Genomic DNA, 22,147 nt, shown 5'->3' with positions numbered 1-22,147 from the left:
TTAAGTATAATTTTCCTTTTAAAGATGGTTGATGAAGTTTTTTTATTTTTTTTAATTTTTATTCTAACATTAATCATGTATGTTATCACACTTCAGATTTGACATATTGTATCATAAAGATATTCTAGTTCACTATATCTCTATGATTGTAGGCCTATACATAACAAACATTTTAAAAAGGTATAATAAAAACGTTCCACTAAAATAAACAAAATATTAACAATTAAAAAGCTCCAATAAAAGGAAATATATGAGAAAGAAAAAATAAATGACATTTAGTTAATTTTTTTGTAGGCCGAGCATGAGTAGAAATGAATACTGTATATTTGAATGCAAGACATTTACGTTATCCCGTAACACAGTACACCTTAACTTCTTTAAAAAATGTTTTGGAAGTATTAGACTCGCTTGATCCAGTCAGCGATAGCGGATCATCATATTCGGTGAATTAAATGCTTCATTTCCATCTTATTTTAGATCAAATACGCCCTTCAAAGTGAACCTAACATAGAACTTAACCATTTCAAAAAATTTCTATTACGTTTATTTTTCATTTTGAAGACATTTTACGTTAAAGTAAACTATCTGAAGAGAAAGAACCTAATCTGAAGTCCAATTTGGTATACTGAATAGTACTCTACATTCCTAACATACTGAAGCCAGTGCTAACAATAATAAAATTGTAGCAAAGCAGACGTGCTTAGCCAGAAAGGTCGGAAGAAAGAAAACCGAAGAAAGGTGGATTTGATGGGCAATAGAGGGAACAAATCGTCGTTTTAACTCATCCAAGGATAATACAATTATGTAAATTGACGATTGGTATGTTTCGTGATTTTATAAAATGATTATCATTAAATTGTGTGTCGTTTTTTGGTCGGTAATTGTCGTAATGTGGTTGTGGTTGTTGGCCAGTCGGTGGTTGTATTTTGATGAATGCATGGTGAGCGGAGAGAAAGGGTACAAACCCATAACATGTCCTTCTCGATGGAGCAATGTTGGTGTGTGGAGGCCTAGGCTATCAACCGATCTTTTAACCCAACTAAATGATTTTTCTCATTATTAATTAGGCTATATATAGGGCCTACACTGCAGCAGACTTTGCCCTAATTATTAAGTATACCTTTATATTTTTAATTATATTTTTAATTACATGTATCTTTGTTTTGATTGAGATTTTGTTGTTGTTTTCACATAATGATAATACAGGCTATTTAGTTGGTTTTTAATGATGTGTCATTGGTCTATCATTGTAATATAAGGAGGCTTCATCGTAAACATATCCATGGCATAATATATAAGCGTATTAAAATTCTAATACAGAACTTATTACTAATACTATTTTAGTAGATCTACGAATTAGCATTCCATATTGATTGATTAAAAATATTGAAAAATCGTCTCCACCGCTATTAAATAAAAGTTTGGTATTAGGATACTGTATCCTGCTTTACAGATTTGGTTGGAGGGCGTTTCTTTCTAGGCAACTGTAGTTTATTTTCAATATTTTATTTCTTGACGGTTCAAAATTAATTGTAAGATTTGGTGGTGACTAACACATTTTTGTAAAGGTAAATTATACAAAAACATAAATGGTACATATGGTGAAAAGTGCCATTGGCTTGGTGTACAGGAGATAAGATCTATAAAACTAGGGGGAGGGAAGGCTCTTAAATGAGTGAATGTTATGGGGCTATCCTCTTTACAGAGTGATTCAAATGTTTACATTATTTCAGTATTGGTTCATCATACATCATTTATTTACTGTTGAAGCTACACACAGACATGTTGTGGTCACATGTTATTTGAGACATTCCTACCCAGCATGCCTCTATCAATCAGGATTGTGTGGTATTCCCTTTATCATCTAATAAACTTTTATTTTTAGTCACAACTTAGAACAAATACATTATGTACTGCATGCCTAAACTATACATTGAATGGCTATAGGATCTAGAATATGATATCATTTATACTAGCTGTACTGTACTGTATGTTGAACTTTGATGTACTGTGTAGATGTATAGTTCTAATTTCTGGCAGAACAGAACATCAGATGATGTTGCCCTTGTTTTTTTTCCCTTGACCTTTATAAGAAGAGTCCAGATTCCTTATTAATAGAAAACAGTTTTTTTAATGTTGGTACTGTATGATCATGTACTGTACCTCCTCCTATGATCATGATACTGTAGCACTGTACTAAAGTGGCTGAATTGGGTTACAGTACTGTAGGTCTAGAATACAGTACTATTTTGTTTTCATTGAAATACATTTAAACTTCTTTTTAAGTTTTATTTAAGTACAGTAGTTGAATGTTAATTTTAACTTAATTTTAACGAGACTAAATGCATAGTTCGTTTGTTGTTGATGTGACGTCATTGACATTATTGGACTATTTCTTTCAATATTCTAGGCTATAAGGCAGCTGGATGTTCAGTACTCATAATTAAATTGTTAGCATTCCTAGATCCATCTGATACCTGCCATCAGCCAGGTCAAGTCATTCCTTGACCTTAGATCACTATCTTCAGTTTATTTATTTAATTTTTTTTTTTTTGTTTAATTGATTTTGATTGGTTAATACTGTGGTCATGTGACATAATAACACTACTGTGGTTTGGTATGTATTGCCTCACATACATGTGACCAGGCTTGTAAAATTGAGTAGCTGTAACTGAACTGTACAATACATCATTTTTATTAATAAAATTAAAATACATTTATTATTTGTTCATACGAGAACTGTTCATACTGTACTGTATACCTTACTACAGTATGTACATTGTGTCCCATGACGACAGCCCTGTTGTATCCTGCTTTGTTTGAGGAATTTCAACAAGAAATTTTTTTTCTCTACTGAGTCTTATTACCAGTTCTGGTTCTGTACTGTGTACATCACTGAAATTGTTTCCTCACTGAGATGGAATGAGTGATGATGAAATGAAGATGAGAAAGTAACATTTTATTAACAAAACCATTTCCTTTCACTTTCAGGACTTTTTTTATGGTGGACATCCGAGTTATGACAAATCAAAATGTATTTATGCCGATGATTTCACTAAGGATGTTTCCTCGTACAAACAATGATGCTTTATAACTCGTAAGACATGGCCCAGACTGGACCTGTTAAAACCATGTTGCAGACCACTCACAGTTTTTTATTCACTGCTGCTGTAATGCCACAAGCCAGCAGCACTGGCACGGTCCTTCACCGGCAAACGAAAAGCGACGATCACTTATTAACGGTCGAAAAACAACTAAAACGTCACAAACCGTCGCTAAGTGACGATATACAAATATTCAAGGACAGTTCCACAATGGTCGGAAAATCGAATTGGAAAGAGTTTATCGGTGCGTCGGACATTTCGGACAAGATTGAACAAAAAACAGACTCGCATGAAAAAGATAATAAAACAAGCCCCGAACATGGATTAGTGAGTGCTACACCGCAATATGAAAGACTACAATCTCAAGGACAAACAAGTATATTGGACAGTTTATCAAGAGAATTTGGTACCAGTTTTCATATGCAGTTACCAGTTATTACCAGCCAAGAACAATTGATAACTGACCTTGATAAGAGACCTCCCCCTCCAGACTACCCTGGTACATCTATAGGCCCCGAATATGGATTAGCTATAAGTAATACAGTAAGGAATGGTGGTGGAGATTCTGAAAACACACCAGAGGGCTCGAGATCTGCTGAGGCCTTACCGGATGGTGTGAAAGAAAAGTAAGTACAGTAATATACAGTCTCATCTGTCTGAAATGCCATGACAATTAAATAAATCTTATGTCATGTACAGTACAGGTATGTAGTCATTTCTGTTATGACATTCTACTATGAGCGACGACCCACATTTTTACAGCTAGAGATATTGAAAAAAAAATCTGCAGATTATGAAAGAGGTTGTTTCGTTCATGTAAAGTTATTTAGTGGCCACAACTTCATAATGTTTAAAAATGTAGGCCTGCGTAGTGTACATCAAAAGGAGTTTGTTATTTAGGCCTACAATACAGTATAATCGACTACTAGTAGATAGACAGGCCGAGAGCAAATAGTGCATGTCATGGTGACATGATTCGTGCATTATAAAGGGGAAAGAAACCCTGGGTTACGTTTAATTTGCTTGATATTGACTGGTGGATCAGTGCAATTTTTATCCTCTTAAAAAAATAACAAGTGCAATTTGTGTCAGTCCCTTGGAACAACGAATGACATTCCAGCAACTTTAATATTCTTCCCCCCTTTGTTATGTTTCAATTACCCGCATGATTTTTTGGCTAAGGGCTTACGGAAATCAAAAGAGTAGTTTTTTGCCTTGGGGCTAAATTTGCAAATATTTTTTCGCGCATTCCTACACATTTTCCAAAAACGGTGACAATTCCGAAGAAAGCAAACCAATTACCGTATAAAGATGGAATGTTTAGTGCTATCAAGTGTATTCAAGAAATGGAATTTCATGTTTTGGAGTTCTATTTGTTATTTCCTTTCATAAATAAGTGGCAAATTTTTCTATTGATACATTTAACAAAAGAATGAAAGAGAATTATAAATAAGACATTTTTCCCGGCATTTTAATACAGTAAAGAGTGAGTAAAATTGTATGCACCTGTAGGCTGTGTCTTGCTATGAAACAGTCACATATTGTTAGTGCATTTACAAAACATGGGAAGAAAATAATATGTTAATGTACACAGTAGTAGAACTTTATAAACTCAAAATTGAGATTTAAGTTTAGTTATGAAATTATTAAAAATAGAAAAATATGAACATAAATCAATATGTGAGAAGAAAGATCTTTATTGTTTGAACTCAGTTATAAAGTGGTCCATAGAAGAAAGCAACATTTTGAGGTTAAAACTGGTGAAAAAGTCATTAATAATAGCCAAAGGGGCAGAAATCTCTGTATTCTTCTGATTTCTTCTAAATAATGTCACTAACCGGATATTACTAAATCGGTAAAAAGTTCACTTAAATAACACAGTAAGTTTAGAAATAACTTTACTGATAGAATTTAGCAGTACAATTATACTGGCTGTTGTGGTTCAGGTTTTAACCACATAAAACAAATTAAATGCACTGAATGCAATTATTTTTTTAAAAATTATGTTAATTAGAAACCTCAAACATGTCTGGAAGTATTTGGTAATCAAAAACAAAAATTTTCTATCTCAGAATGTTTACTGTAAGTAATAAAAAACAAATTAGGGATATGTACAGTACGCACTGCTGACTACTGTACTGTATGATAAAAGGAGTCTTAGATATCCGGAAACTCTCCCAATTTAACCAGACTTTCCTTAAAGTTGAGGTTCAAAATGCCCCAATTCTTTTAGTAAAAACACAATCAGAATTCCAGAAAACCAGACATTACAGTACAGGTACTCTGTAGGCCAGCCCAAAGGTGGTACAGTGGGTATTGAGAGAGTTGACTGTATACCGAGTAATGCACTGAATATTCATATGAAACATGTAATGTACAGTATGTAGACAAAAAAAAACCTACTGAGTGCATCGTCAACATTACACTTTTCTCAGATGGTGAAATGTACATACAGTAGTTGAAAGAAACAATCTCAACCAAACAGTAAAAAGTTGCAACAGTGATTTGTTAATGTTAATGGCATTCCAACACCAAATCAGTCGATTGTTTTTATTGGTTTATAAGTTTGTCCCATTTCTGTGAACCTCTAGTCTTATAAAAAAAACTTTGAAAAAACTGAGGCAAGCCATTATGATATATTACCTGCTGTAGGCCAAAAAAAGTTTATGTTGGCATAACAGGCCCAAAAATATATTTTTTTTCCTATAAAATAAGACAAAAAGTCTAGGGTTGGTTTTAAAATGTTTTTTTTGTTGGTCTTATTACTATAGAGTAGTAGATCCCCAGGTTTGTCCCATTTACAGTATGTTGCCAAGAAATACATATTTATTCACACAGTCAATACAAGTTAAAAAGCCTGTCTGGTGGTACAAAATCAATTGGCCTTGGGTTGGTCAAGTTCAACTGATCCACTTTCATTTTCCTGATTGGACGTGAATTATTCTGTTCTCTAAAAATAATCAAATTCTTCCAGGAAAGTTGTTAATAATCCACAAAGGCTCATACAATAATTGAATATGATTATTTAATAGTAAAAGGAATCCCAAGTTAATTATTACTTTTGTAGAGAAGTCTTTTTTTAAAACACGAATGATGAGAGGATTGGATGGAGTTTTGATCCTTCTAGTGTACTGTAGACTTTAAAGCTTGTCTACACTATCAAACTCTATGTGACAAAAAAAATGTGATGTACCCATGTATTACATGATGATGTCATATCCCTACCATATTTGGCACATCACACTCTTTTTTGTTAAACTAATTTGATAGTGTAGACAGAGCTTAAAAAGATCAGAAATTGCTATAAATCCCTTTCTATGATTTTGTCCTATAAATCCACTGTTACTGTATTTATTTGGTAACTATACAATTTACATTTTTTAGAAATGTCCAAAACTATCTCAATACCTTTGAGTTTGAAAAATATGTTAAATACTGTAATTGTACAGTAGAAGAAAAAGATTAGAAAGAAAAAGAGATAGAATAAAAATATTTCATGATGAGCACTACAGGTACTGTGTAGTAGTAGGCCTACTGTTTTAAAATAATTTATCCCATTATATGTGGAGATAAACAAAAATCTTCTCAGCACATTATTTATAGTAACTTGTTTAGGTCTATATAATAATTATTATATTTCATTAAATGTTATTTAGAAAATACTAAGAGAGGTTTTTTGATCAATTTTAATTATTACTAAGTTTATCATTTTTTTTAGGACGACAACATCACACACAAAACAAAATTCAAACTTTGAAGTCGATCATGAAGCAATCGCTGGACGAGCTACTAAAATGGTTGAAATATTATCAGAAGAGAACACAGCATTACGGCAAGAATTAGAGGGATATTACCAAAAAGTCAGCAAGTTACAAAAGGTACAGTATAAACCGTTGTTAGACTTGCCCCAAATGAGAGTCCTCCAGTCAGAATTTTGATCGAGATCAAGTATTATATGTACGAAACGCCATATGTGCCAAAATATGTATCTTTTTACTAATTAAGTCGAAATAAGTGGGAGAAGGAGTAAAATGAACTGAAACTTTTTTATTCTTTTTGAACTTCTATTTTTTTTTTTTACACTTTGTTATAATTTATTTATTTTTTTGTCCTCTTGGTAAAATACCATTATAAATTTAGGTGGTGAGGGCATGTACCCTATGTTTATAAACTAGGCAATCATTTGCATACCTTATAAAAAGAACAATCTTAAAATCTTTTTCTTTTCTTTGAGCTACCCATTTTACTAATGAACTGTTGGCACCTGTTTATCGTTTATTTTTACTTTATGCATTTTGCTCTGTGCACCAATTTTGTAATTTAGTGTTTTTAATTTCATTTTTACCAAAAAAACTGTTTATAACAGTTTATAAACCTCTTTATTATATTGACTGTATTTAGAAATATTCCCACAATTTCTGTGGCAGTGGATTACACCTATGACCTTCGGATCTGATGTAATTCTCACTGTTTCATCTGCAGGGACCAATTCATTTTATGGTTTCCATGGGGATTTTTAGAATTATGTCTTTGACCCAAATGTAAGACCTACTGTAGGCTTGCTGGAATTTACCTTTTCATAATTTTAGAAACTATAATAATTTTTATGATTAATCATTTTTATGGCAAAAATGTTGATATTCACTAACATGAGTTAAATTCTACTGACAATTTTAGATTATGTGTCCACTCTCTGGTGACCATGTACCTTACTTCATAACTATAAAAGTTAACCTTTGAACTTTGTTGCTACATTTTACCTCACCATTCCTGACAGATTAATTGACCACATTTACCAGTTTTATCACCACAAATAGTTTATACATATTTTTATAAAGTTTAAAACAAATTAGCATACAGATAGTAAATCATTATGCATTTTGGCTATATGAATTCATTGGCTGTTATAATAATAGAAAAAATGAATGCATGTCAAAGTTTAATTTGGCGCAAACTATAGAAATTTAATTTTAATTTCATGTTTTAACTCTATTTCTGTTATTAATCTTTTTCACTTTTCATACAAAATATGAGATTCTATTAATTATGCTTGCCTATAAAGGAAAGTTTCAACCAATAATTTTAATAAGAAAATTCATCATTTAATCTTACAAAATAGCCAATATTTTTAAATATATAAAGATCTGAAATAAAATAAAGATTAAGAAAGAAGATTTATTTGATTTCGCTAGTGGTGGTATAGTTTTGATCCCTTCTTGAAGAAATACTTTGGCTTTTTTCCAAGTTAAATGAATTCCAAACTAGCCTAGTCCATTTTAATTGTAGGGTAGCACAGTAATTTGACAAAATATAATTACCATCAAATTGTTTAGGATATCACATCACAGTGTTTCCCTTAAAGAATGCATTGCTTCAATCATGGGCCCTAATTCCATGCTTTCATAAATGTATAATTACTGTAGCCTGTATAGTCATTTGCCTCTCTCCACCCAGGTGTACAAATGGGTACCTGGTATAGGTCAAAATACAACTGCGCTGATTACCAGCTGCAACATTAATATTGGAGTATGTTTCCAGACACATTTATCCAAAACATTACCAGCATTGATTTGTGCGTTAAGCATCGACATATTATTATTATTAAAATATATTTATTATTAGCAGAATATGTACTGTGTAAATTAATGTACCACAGTATTTTGGAGCGGTAGGAGAGCTTGTACTGTACCTACTACATTGAAATTACTGTAAGATAGAGATACAGTACAGTAGAGTACATCTAATTTAGTTGGAAGTTTTTGGCATCATTTCACAGTAACATAAGAATGTAGTACAGTATTATTTACATTTAACATAAAGTTTTCAATTGTATGTGTTATACGAGTTCACAATTGAGTAGGCCTACTGTGTACAATATTCAAAAGCAAGACACAATGCATAGAATGTGTATATTGCATAACATGTTTACAATATTAATATTCATACCACTGAATGGCATACCAATGTCCCCAAGAGAAAATAAAAGGTCAAATCTACACATCCCTATTTCATTAAATGGTATAGCCTAGATCAGCTAGTGAAAACCTAGAGGTGGTTTGGTAATGAAGACATTCCACTTGTCCCATAGGGGAACTTCAAGGTTTTTAATTACAACCACTACCATGTTAAAAAATGTGTTTGCAATGCAAGTTGCACTAGGTTTATTGTTTAGTAAATCTTGTAATTTTTTAGTACCATAGTTTGTTAATATGTTTACTATTTTTCTATTGTTATTTAAATTGTCCAGGAATGTTAATATTATATGAAGTGAAATAACAAATATTTTAGTGTACAGTAATAATTATTGTGGTTTGGGAAACTACAGCAGTATTTAACCAATATGAAATGGGTGTGCTCAGTTTTAAATTACTTTGTAAAAATGTCCCTTTTATAAGAAAATGTAGACTTACATTAGAACTTACTACAGTACAGAGAAAAAAAAATGTTTCAAAAACCATTTAAAAAGTTTGTACTACATTTTGAAACTTCTAAATGGATAAAAATAGAACAATTCTACTGTACACACGACCTAGTATTAACAAATTACAAACAAACACACAATAAAATTTTGAATACAATTGTGAATAAAATGGAAATGTCTAATAATTGTTCATCCATGTAATATGTAGAGCTCTAGGTAAACACCAAGTCTTTTTATTCTTTCTTCACAAAGAGCGAAACTATTCGCTAAATGGTTTAGATTGGAATTTCAACTGGTTACTATTAAAATTTAAAAACAGACAGTCCTGTTTTATTTAGTAAATTAACCAAATTGTTGTTGACCACAAAATGTTCCCACATTATAGGTATTGTGTATACAGTATTACTAATTCATCTCTATAATAAACAAAAGTCTTATTTAAAAATACAGTATATACAGTACATACATTATATACATTTTGTTTCCAATAAGTAGGGTGTATTATTTAATTATTTGAACATATTAACAGTAAGAATTGCTACTGTATAATACAGTAATAATACTGTACTGGAGCAAAATTCCAGCAAAATTCCATCCAGCCTTTAAATTTTATCTTCTTTCTTTTATTTCAACCTCAAGGAAAGTTTGTTCTTTATACAAAAGAAATACGTCCTGTACTTTATTCAAAATTGTTCAGAGAAATCAAATATTTCTAATTGTTGAATTTAATGACAAAAATCCTTGACATTCTGCTAGGCCAACAACACAAGGCAAGGTAGTTATTAGTACTACAGGCATTACTGCCATAGCTGATTACATTCTATCTGTCAACTATATGGGAATGGTGTAAGAATGCATGACACATTGTAGACAGCCACTGTACATTCTATAGGCATAGGAATTTCACAAGTGATTTGTGTATATAAAGTACAGTTAATATGTATAGCATTTTATGTATGCTCTCCTAACTGTATACATAACACATTCTTGTGATTCCATCCCCACCCCACATTTTACTGTGTTTGGTTTTTTTTATTAGTTGTTAGAAAGTTTGGCACATACAGTACTTGCCCTAACCAAATAGGCCATATAAGCAGTCAATTCACGTTTCATCATGTTCCGATGTCAGGGATCTACAATTTATTTACATATTTAGAATAATAATTTTATAAATAACAATATATCAAAAGTTTGCCATAATCGTGCTGGTCAATTTTGAGAAATTACTGTTTAATTTTGGTACTGTACTTTATTTTAATAATAATATACACCAAGTGAGTGATTTTGTCGGGGCGAACGTTCCTATACATGTTCAAACTATCTACTACATCTTAAAATCTGTACCACATGATTGTATTTCACCAATCATGCTCTGGTTACAGATTGGGGAAATAAAAAAAAACAACACATCTCACACACCTCAGATGTCACATGACAAAAGAGAGTACCATACAGTACATTATCCAATGTAACAAAGCATTGAAAAAATGGCCGAAATCAATCTACAGTATTCGCCAATGTGTGAGAAAGGTTAATTATAACATTCAGTGTATTGTGTGTACAGTAACTTATTTTTGCTTAAATTTGATTTTATGTTTTTTTTTAGTTTGAAAGGGATGTCCGTAAAGTGCAAGCAGATCATGAAAAAATAATCGAATCTACCAAAAAACGAGAACTTTTAGAAACCAAAATGAGGATGAAATTGGAATTAGATTTAAAAAGGTTTCAAGACGAGAATAAGGAACTGCGAAGTAAGTTTAATCATGGAGGAAATATATATATATTTTCCCCATGGTCTAAACTAATAGTATATTGTCAGAATGGTTTCAGAAAAAATTCAACATTTTGAAACCAGTTTAGAATGTGTCATCAATAGTTTAGCAAATTGTCTATTCATCAGAATATAATATTTTACAACAATCAATATATTATTGATATTTGACTGGCAGTATATTGGTAAAATACCAAAACGTTTACTGTACTAGAAATGGCAATTACAGCAACCCAATTTGGTGCTTGGGGTGCAGTTCAGCACCTACTGAGACTAGATTCAGTCAGATCAGGTCAGGTCAGACTGATCAGTCGCTGAACCTTTACAGTATCTTCATTGCTTACAAAGAAATTTGCCAAAGTTGCTCTTAATTAAAATAATATTAATATTGTTTACAGTGAGTGCGGAGTGTTTGCAGAATGCAAAATTAACAGCCTTAGAATCGCAGTATATATTGGACTCGGATTTAAAAGCTGAACTTGCAAAAAAAGATACCATCATTAATCATCTAATAGCACAACGTAAGTATATTTATTTATTTTATGTTGTTGAATTTTAGTATTGTTGGGCATCAAAATCAAAGTAAAACCATTTCTCTTTATGTACAAATATCAGGTCTGCATGTTTTTTGATATCTGAGCTTTAGGGTATGTTCAGACCCACAGTGTTTTTGCGTCTTACTGTACATGGCATTTGACCTCTATTTCAAATTAAGGAAAAGATTAGTGTAAACATGGTGTAAACACTGGACTTAATTTTTTCAGATTTTCTAAATCTTATCTAAATTGAGCCAGAAATGTATAATCTAGCTACAATTCCCTCTGGGATAAAAACCAGTTCATCAACCACTGCCTGCTCAGTACCATATACTTACCAATATCTCTAACTAAACCATTACATAATTTCTACGAAAACCATGGTTTTAACTAGAGTGTAACCATCTGGGCGAAAATCCAAGTGCAAACATTGGTCAAAAGTACCCATGGCCTTGGATATAAAGTTACCATAGTTAAATCTACTATTTTTCAAGTCCAGTGTCAACAAAACTTTACAAACTCAAACACATGAATTTACTAATCTGTCTACACCACAACAGTGCAGGATTAACTGAAATCCATTGGTATGATTAAAGTGTAAGATGGATGTGTTTAGATTGACACATGTTAAAAGGCCAAGGCTGCAAAGCCCTACTTGTTGATAGGTTCTGCTTCATGCTTCATTACACACATCAATGTTTCCAACTCATTGATGAAATACCAAATAAAGTGGAAATTATTTAATAAGATAAATGCATTTAATTTGTAAAAGTGGTTTTAATCTGTGATTGGTATGTACTTCCATCACTCTTTGTTTGTATATTTTTATGACTAATATTTTATCACTCTTTTAAAGTTCACTAAGGCACATACATTTTTATTTAATGTAATTAATAATGTAATTAATTGTAATGGAGCTGTAGCTTGGTGGTTAACACGCTTTCCTTCCAATCCCAAAGTCCAGGGTTCAATCCTGACCTGGTGCCAGGGTTGTAACTCACAACTCTTTCAACTCCACTGTAAGCCTCAAATTAGACTTAGTTTATATAAGCACGATAAATTATAAAATAGTTTATCCATCCTGTTTAGTAAATTTGTGCTTGCTGTTGGATGCATATGAAATTGAAAAAAAATTAATGTATATTTCGAGTTAATAGATGGTCTTTTTGTTTTTGTGTAGACAATGATGAGGTGGCAGCGAAGGAACGTCTTGAAGTTGAGTTGTCAGCCCAAACGGCCACCCTCACAGAGCAGCGTAACCATATTGACCTACTAGATACGGTGTTGTCAAATGCACAGTCTAATGTTTCCAAGATGCAAGAAGAGGTATGGAACATAGTTCATACAAATGATAACACAAAAGGGGAGGAGGGTGGGCTGATTTAGGAAAACTTGAAAACACTATTATTATTATAACAACTGTATTAAAATTAGATCCCTTGTTGTAATAAAGTGTTTTTTAATTCCAAAATTTATTTTATGCTTTCTATTTTCTACTCAACTTCATTTCTTCTGAGTTTTACAATGTTACAAATTTACTTTATTTTGTCGTACTTGAATTGAAATAAAATAAATATAAATAACTTTCTGTTATTAGCAACCACTTTAAATTTAAGCCATTACCATCCCCCGTAATAACCTAAAGCCCCTACTGTATACTGTAAGAAACAATAAATTGAATAGAAATAAGTTGAATTGACTTTGTCAGGCCTAAAAAAAGTTCATCAAATAAACACTTCTTGCTACTGTCAATCATAAAGAAATTGATAGGGTACAAACTCACATAAATGTTGGAAACATTTATGTGAAGGTATGTGTACGACCAATGTATGACTTTGCCAAATCAAAGATTGACTTGAAATCATTGTGACCCTTACTGGTGAAAGCACTTTTCAATGTACATGTGTCTCTCTTCACATGGAATACTTTCCTTGTAAAACATGCCTGTACCAATCAATTGTGTGAAAGTTTGAGACCTAACAGTTGATTGTTGATGAGGGAATGGAGGGGTTAAGGCACTGGTTAGGTTAGCCAGGCTAATTTTTAAATTCTAGTCGAACTACTTACTGTAACATTGATTTGCTTTGGAATTGATGAGAATTGATCATGATGAAGTTGCCATAATGGTTCTTAATTGTTTTATGCTATATTTTTTTAATAGCTTAGGTTTACAGTGGGGCTAGTAAGGTACAGGTGGTCGGAACTACAGTAAAAGAAATAATAGTGTTGATAAACAATTATGTTTACTTCGGACATTGTTAGATAAATTTTCTCTAGCAGTACCATGGCAGATCGGAAGGAAGAATTGACTTTCAACAGGAGGGCTTAGACACCCTTACCCTCTAACTTCAGGCCCTTCCCCATATATTTTAAAATCCTAAATCTGCTGTGTTGTGTTGTCACAAACCACCCTACCCAGAACAACCCCACTCATGCCTAACTTAAGGCATCTCTACCTCCTGACTATCATCTAATATTCCTTCTACTTTTCTGATTTTATTGAATTTCAACAGGAGGGCTTAGAGACCCTTACCCTCTAATAATAATAATAATAACTGGTACTTGATATAGCGCATTATGCTGAAAGCCTCAATGCGCTTTACATTGACAGAAAAATTTAAAAAATTAAAAATTCAAAAGGTGGGTTTTGAGGAGAGATTTTACAATTCTCAGGCTCTGCTCCTCCCCCATATTTTAAAATCCTAGATCTTCCATGTGTTGTCCCAAACCCAGAACAAACACATCCATGCCTAGCCAGAGGCATCTCTACTACCCCCTGACTCTCATTTAATAATCCCTCTACTCTTCTGAGTTTATTGATGTTTATGTATTTCCATCCTAGCAACTAGCCTACAGTGGAATTCAAATAATGCTGTATGCTAGAATATTGCTTTTTGAAAGCTGCTGTAACATGATTGATTGTATAACCACTAACAAAGATGGATGTGTTTCTGAAATTTATGTTTATGTATCAAATGTCAGGGTATACTGTGAAGCTCTTTGATGTGGTAAAAATAATTCTATAAAATGCCATTATTTATTGTGCTTAAAGTTCTGACCCATTAAGGTCAAGAAGTTGTACAACATGTTCTTTACCCATCAATTAATGTTTGCCTGTACCAGGATGTTGTTTTTCATTCTGGCTATCAATTCATGTTTGTCTTCAATTCTAGGATGTTTATTTTTTGTTATTAGAACTCATTTAAAAGTGTCCATAGAGTTATATTAAGGCTGTTTTTCACTCGACAAATATATTCACAAGAATCACAAGAGATGCATACGTGCTACAATATTTAATCTTCCAAATCCCTCTCTGCGTCAAATTCCAGTTCCTTCACTTGGCGAAAAGTTTCTAATTTTTTCAAAGTGAAAAATTGTGCATCCAATCAGAGCTCAGGAATTTAATTATGACTCTTTCATGATCACTCATGCATATTGACCAGGAGACATAGGATCGGAATGAAAATCGAAGCTCTTTTAAATGTTGTTCCCACTAGAACGCAACACAATGTAACGCAGCGATGCAAAGTGCTGTATTGCGTAATCACAAGTGCGAACCAACAACGCAACAGTGCTGCAAATATCGCAGGTTTGATTTCACGTAGGAGGGGCAAACAAAGTTATTGGAAGGGCATTTTCTTACGTTGCGTATGTTACGTTGCGTATGTTACGTTGCGTATGTTACGTTGCGTATGTTACGTTGCGTATGTTACGTTGCGTATGTTACGTTGCGTATGTTACGTTGCGTATGTTACGTTGCGTATGTTACGTTGCGTATGTTACGTTGCGTATGTTACGTTGCGTATGTTACGTTGCGTATGTTACGTTGCGTATGTTACGTTGCGTATGTTACGTTGCGTATGTTACGTTGCGTATGTTACGTTGCGTATGTTACGTTGCGTATGTTACGTTGCGTTACGTTACGTTGCGTTACGTTGCGTCGCTAGTGGGAACCAAGCTTTAGTGGGAATTGTTAGTGCGTTTTATTTTCCTTTTTTTTCCAGAGAAAACATAACTTTTTTTTTTTGTTTTTACAGTCAAGAAAAAGACAAATATTAGAGGAGCAAGTTGAATCTCTACAGAAAACAATATTTACAATGAAGGCAGCAAATTTAAAGAGGGAGAAAAAAGATCAAGAAATGCGACAAGAATTAGAGAAACAAATAGAAGACCTTAAGAAACAACAGGTATAAACTAAAAAACACCCTATAAACATAATGGACTAATCCCTCCAATTATGCAAGTTCTCGTCCTGTGTATTAATATTGTCATTTGGTGTTGGCTTTACCCTGAGAAAAATGTAAAATGTGAACCCTACTGTATCCCTACTGTATACCCACATAAATCATTTTGCAAGAAATTCCACAATACTGTAGTATAAAGTTACGTGCCATAAATCTTTGTTGACATTAATCAGAAATAATATTCTACTTTTATTACATCCTGTTTTTTATAATAATTCTTGGGAATAAATTTTAAAATTTTCATTGAGTGCTCTCACAGTGCTGTACATGCTCCCACAGTGCCATGAGTGCTCTCACAGTGCTATGAGTGCTCTCACAGTGCTGTACGTGCTCTCACAGTACCATGAGTGCTCTTACAGTGCCATGAGTGCTCTCACAGTACCCTGAGTATTATCACAGTATCATGAGTGTTCTCACAGTACTGTGAGTGTTCTCACAGTACCATGAGTGTTCTCACAGTACCATGAGTGTTCTCACAGATACCATGAGTGTTCTCACAGATACCATGAGTGTTCTCACAGTACCATGAGTATTATCACAGTACCATGAGTGTTCTCACAGATACCATGAGTGTTCTCACAGATACCATGAGTGTTCTCACAGATACCATGAGTGTTCTCACAGATACCATGAGTATTATCACAGTACCATGAGTATTATCACAGTACCATGAGTGTTCTCACAGATACCATGAGTGTTCTCACAGATACCATGAGTGTTCTCACAGATACCATGAGTGTTCTCACAGATACCATGAGTGTTCTCACAGGTTTACCATAAGTGTTCTCACAGTACCATGAGTGTTCTCACAGTACCATGATTGTTCTCACAGGTTTACCATGAGTGTTCTCACAGGTTTACCATGAGTGTTCTCACAGTACCATGATTGTTCTCACAGGTTTACCATAAGTGTTCTCACAGGTTTACCATAAGTGTTCTCACATGTTTACCAAAAGTGTTCTCACAGTGCTGTGAGTGCTCTCACAGTATCGTGAGTGTTCTCACAGTATCGTGAGTGTTGTCACAGTACCGTGAGTGTTTTCACAGTACCATGAGTGTTCTCACAGGTTTACCATAAGTGTTCTCACAGGTTTACCATAAGTGTTCTCACATGTTTACCAAAAGTGTTCTCACAGTGCTGTGAGTGCTCTCACAGTACTGTGAGTGTTCTCACATTAGGCCTACCATGGATGCTCTCACAGTCCCATGGATGCTCTCACAATACCATGGTGTTCTCGTAGTACCATGGATGCTCTCACAGTCCCATAATTGCTCTCACATGGTGTTCTCATAGTACCATGAATGTTCTCGTATCCAAAACAATGCCACAACCCAAGCCTTTTAAAAAACTTTAGAAATCATTGGTTCTTTCCCATCATAATGATAAAATATTCCAAATGTTATTATTCTAGAACAAAAGTACAGAAGATGAAGGAAGTGTTGCTGATAGCCCAAGCAACCAATCTCTCTTAGAAATGCTGAAGAAAAAAGAGGAAAAGATCAGCAGCTTGGAGGCTGACATAAGCAAAGTAAGTGCTCTCTGTTTTTTTATGTGTCAAAAATTCTTGGTTCAAATATGACATTATATTGAATGGACTGTTCACCATTTATACAATGTCGCTGAGTTTCCCATTCACAGAGTACCTGGGAATATTAACATATTTAAGTAGTATTATACCTAATATTAAACACCCGAAAGTTCAATGTTTTCAGTGCCTGCAGAATCCTAACAAATTTTGGGCACCCTTCCAAATTTGTTGTTGCAACCTTTTTTTTGTCTGAATTTCTTCACAAATTGTAAGATATTTTCTTTTGTAGTTTCCATTGGACGTTTGTTCTGCAATCACTGGTTTTTGCTTTGTTTTGTCCCATAATGAGCCTATTAGATATCAAATAAAATGTATTTTATTCATCATTGTTAAAAATAAAATATAAAGAAATCAGGAAAATAGGTCGATAATGAGATGAAAAGAAAAACATAAAGTTTAACCAGTGCTTGGATTATCTTATCCAAGAAATAATACTAAACTGATTATTTTTTTGTTTTATAGATGGAATTAAAATTACAAGAAGAAAATGCAATTCGAATGCTTGCGCAATCCAACACACAAAGGTATGTTTTGATTTGGTAAATGTTAAAACAGTGATTGAGTTGTTACTATTGACACTGGTTTTATTTAAGACTCCGATTACTGTAAATAGTTTCCAATATTATATGTTGGCAATAAGATTCTTTTTAAACTATTACCTGGGCCCCTGTGTAAGCATTTCAAATATTTGGTGTATGTAATTAATCAACTGTAACTCACAGAATGTCTAGGCAATGTTCAATTCTAAATTCTATGATTTCTATTCACTGTTGCTGGGAAAATCAAAATTATAAGACTTCAAATACTTTAGTTTATTTATCTGTTTCTGTTTTTTTTTTTGTGCAATTTGTTTGATTTGTAAAAAACAAAATTGTTTTTATGAGATAAATTGTAAGATTGTAACGTAGGCTCAAAAAGACTAAAATGTTTCTTTAAGGCCAGAGGTTAAAGTTTTAATTGTTTCTCTATTTTGACATAGGGATGCAAGAATTGCTGCTTTGGAAAAAAACTCAATAGAGGCTGAACGAGTTCTTGTAGATGCACAAACTGAGAAGACGAAACAAGCGGAAGATATTTACCTTGCAAAGAAACGAATCGCAGAGTTAGAAGCAAAGTAAATTACAATAATAAAAGATGACAACATATTATCTACAGTAGAACCCCTATTAAGGGGACACCTTTTGGCACTCAAATTCCCCCCATAATAATGTTATATATTTATATATACACATATTGCCTCTTGTTTGTTTTATGGGAAAGTGTCCAATGAATGGAGGTTGAACAAAGAGTTAAAATAAATATTGCCTCTTGTTTGATAGGAGTGTCCAGTCCCCAGAATAAGAGTGTCAATTTAGGCTTCAGTTAACATATTTGAAATAAAAATAAATTAGCAAATAGGCCTGCAGACTGTTAAGCTCTGTCTACACTATCAAACTTTATGTGACAAAATGATGTTCCCAAATATGGTAGTGATGTGACATCATCGTATCCATATATGGGCACATCACATTTTCTTGTCGCATATAGTGTAGACAGAGCTTAAATAATGGCAATGAAAATGAATTAATATGTTTGTTATTTTCTTAGGGTTCGAGTATTGCATGCTGAACTGTCTCATAAAGACTCGGTCATACAGGTGCTTCAACATCAGTCCCTTCAGAAGGATGCTTCCCTCTCCTCCCTTGAAAAACTTTTACGGTCGACAACCTCACCACATAGCTCTCTACAGAACCTACGAATGGGGTCGTCGGAGTCTGTGCAGCAACAGTCAAGACTCACCGGAAGCTCAAATTCTCTCCAGAACCTTGCACAGAAATCACCAGTGAACTCAATGCAGAATCTGACAATTAAGTCACCTGCAGGGTCGTACCAAAACTTAGCAACACGACCTCAGAGCAAAGGTCATGGGTCACAGGAAAGGTTATTGATGATGGGGGATTCTTACATGTCACACAGCACATCAGCATTATCATCTGTTGGGTTACAAGGTACGTGTACAATTATCTATAATATAAAATAATATTTCATCTGTATCTTGTACATAATTGGTTAAACAGATGACTGACGAAGAACAGGTTAGATCATTGTTGACGGATTCTAGGTCCACAAGACCACAGGTAACACATCAATGGGTAGGTCATAGGTCGTCGCAAACTTCCTGTTATATTTGTGACCTAATTTCATCTCAAATTTCTTGCTATAATAAATAAGATTATAGTGTTCATACACTTTATTACATGTTTTTTTTTGTATTTAATATTTTCTATATTTTTCCTTCAGAGATTGACAAGCGATACGTGTTAGATGAGAAATTAAAACAGTTAGATCAGGACATTCAACAACAGGTTAGTATGACAAGTTGTATTTATTTAATTACTCACTCGTTTCTTCAATCACTCGCTCATTTATTCAATCACTCATTTATTCACTCATAATGTTAACAAGTATTACAAATAAAGATATATATATATATAGTTATATGCACAGCACTGTTGAAATGTATTTGTATTTTTTTTCCAGGACAAGATACTGGACTCATTATTTAAGAAATCATCTGGTCAGAATGTTTAAAATAACAGTTTCAATCTAAATCAATTATGTAATTACAAAAGGTATTTTCTGATGCATTGGTTATGAAGAACTGGATATCTTTATGGATAAATACTTTTTAGTTCAATTCAATTTAATTGGTAGATGGTGGTACAATTTTCTTTTGTGCTTGTTGACTCTCAAAGATACACTTTTTAGGTTTTATTGCAAAAAATATCAAACAAATGCCTGGATGTTTGTAAGCTGAAATTTATAAGCTGATTGACTACAATCTTCATTTTGATGTTTAGAAAATATCAAAGAAATTGTACGTTATCTTGGCTTTATATCTCTAAGAAGACTGTTACGATAGAAACGGATAAATATTAAATTGTTATTGAAGAATAATTTTAAAGAAAAACTGTTGAAGATAAGGGAGATAAAGTTGATTGAATGGGCATTTTACACATTTATATTTAGCATTATTATTTACTATTTTTAAAAATAAATAGTATTTGATTTAGATGATATTGCAACTTTGTATCTTTCACTGTTTGTTGATTCATTATCATAACTCACACCTCATGAATTTAGGAAGTCACAATTAATTAACTTGTCACCGGTCATTTCTACTCTTCTTACCGTCCACGTCTTGTAGAGATGTTCCCATTAATTAATAAAAAAATCATACAAAAGATCTAGAGCTAATTTAAATGCTTTTCTGATCTAAATATCCCTGTACATGGAAATTTTTGAAAAATGTCTACCTTTTTTTGACAAAATGACATGCACAGAATCATGTAATTTGGTCTGCGGATGTTACCTCAATAAATTATGCTATAGTAACCAGTTATATTAAAAAATAAAAAGGTCAGAATGTGTCAATTTTTCGAAATACTATATTGGCAATTTTCGACCCTTTTTTTTTTTGACTTAACTGCTTACTATAGCTTAATAAACATGCGCAGAGTCGAATAATGGGTTCTGCGCATGTCAATTATACTATAGTAACCAGTTTTATCAAAAAATAAATAAAAAAGTTAAAATTTGGCCATTTAAAAAAAAATCTCTGTACTATAGTATAGGAAAATTTTCAAAAAATGGCTAATTTCAGACCCTTTTATTTTTTTACATAACTGCTTACTATATCATAATTAACATGCGCAGAGTCGAATAATGGGTTCTGCGGATGTCAATTATGCTATAGTAACCAGTTTTATCGAAAATTAAAAAGGTCGAAATTTGGCTATTTTGGGAAAAAAATTTTTTTTTGAAAAATGGCCAATTTTCTACCCTTTTATTTGTTGACATAACTGTTGACTATAGCATAATAAACATGCGCAGAGTCGAATAATGGGTTCTGCACATGTAACCAGTTTTATCGAAAAATAAAAAGGTCGAAATTTTGCCATTTTTGGGAAAAATCCATGTACTATAGTACAGGAAAATTGTCGAAAAATTGCCAATTTTCTTCCCTTTTATTTTTTGACATAACTGGTTACTATAGCATAATAAACATGCGCAAAGTCGAATAATGAGTTCTGCGCAAGTCAATTATGCTATAGTAACCAGTTTTATCGAAAAATAAAAAGGTCGAAATTTGGCCATTTAAAAAAAAATCCCCGTACTATAGTACAGGGAAATTTTCGAAAAATGGCCAATTTTCTAACCTTTTATTTTTTGACATAACTGGTTACTATAGCATAATAAACATGCTCAGAGTCGAATAATGGGTTCTGCGCAAGTCAATTATGCTATAGTAACCAGTTTTATCGAAAAATAAAAAGGTCGAAATTTGGCCATTTTTGAAAAAATCCCTGTACTATAGTACAGGAAAATTGTCGAAAAATTGCCAATTTTCTACCCTTTTATTTTTTGACATAACTGGTTACTATAGCATAATAAACATGCGCAGAGTCGAATAATGGGTTCTGCGCAAGTCAATTATGCTAT

The 22,147-nt window shown here is 32.9% G+C and overlaps 1 protein-coding gene across 1 annotated transcript; it reads left to right on the top strand.

The window, feature by feature from the left end:
- Positions 1-682: 682 nt before the first annotated feature.
- Positions 683-20,730, top strand: LOC144842226 (angiomotin-like). The gene is made up of 13 exons (XM_078698635.1): positions 683-819; positions 2,992-3,730; positions 6,823-6,982; positions 11,132-11,276; positions 11,695-11,817; positions 13,013-13,158; positions 15,870-16,019; positions 17,489-17,605; positions 18,128-18,189; positions 18,645-18,779; positions 19,253-19,653; positions 19,946-20,010; positions 20,186-20,730. The coding sequence occupies exons 2-13, from the start codon at positions 3,105-3,107 to the stop codon at positions 20,234-20,236; spliced, it is 2,181 nt and encodes a 726-aa protein (XP_078554761.1). The 5' UTR covers positions 683-819; positions 2,992-3,104; the 3' UTR covers positions 20,237-20,730.
- The last annotated feature ends 1,417 nt before the right edge of the window (positions 20,731-22,147 follow it).

The sequence above is a fragment of the Antedon bifida genome, chromosome 5 (genome assembly GCF_963402885.1).
Source record: "Antedon bifida chromosome 5, ecAntBifi1.1, whole genome shotgun sequence".
Lineage (NCBI taxonomy): Eukaryota > Metazoa > Echinodermata > Crinoidea > Comatulida > Antedonidae > Antedon > Antedon bifida.
Note: the sequence above shows the minus strand (reverse complement) of the source record. Positions and strands in the feature narration are given on the sequence as shown.

Coding starts and splice junctions, on each gene's coding strand:
- LOC144842226 (XM_078698635.1), top strand. CDS start 3,105: ATGGCCCAGACTGGACCTGTTAAAACCATGTTGCAGACCACTCACAGT. Junction 3,731..6,822: donor CCGGATGGTGTGAAAGAAAA/GTAAGTACAGTA, acceptor CATTTTTTTTAG/GACGACAACATCACACACAA. Junction 11,818..13,012: donor TAATCATCTAATAGCACAAC/GTAAGTATATTT, acceptor GTTTTTGTGTAG/ACAATGATGAGGTGGCAGCG.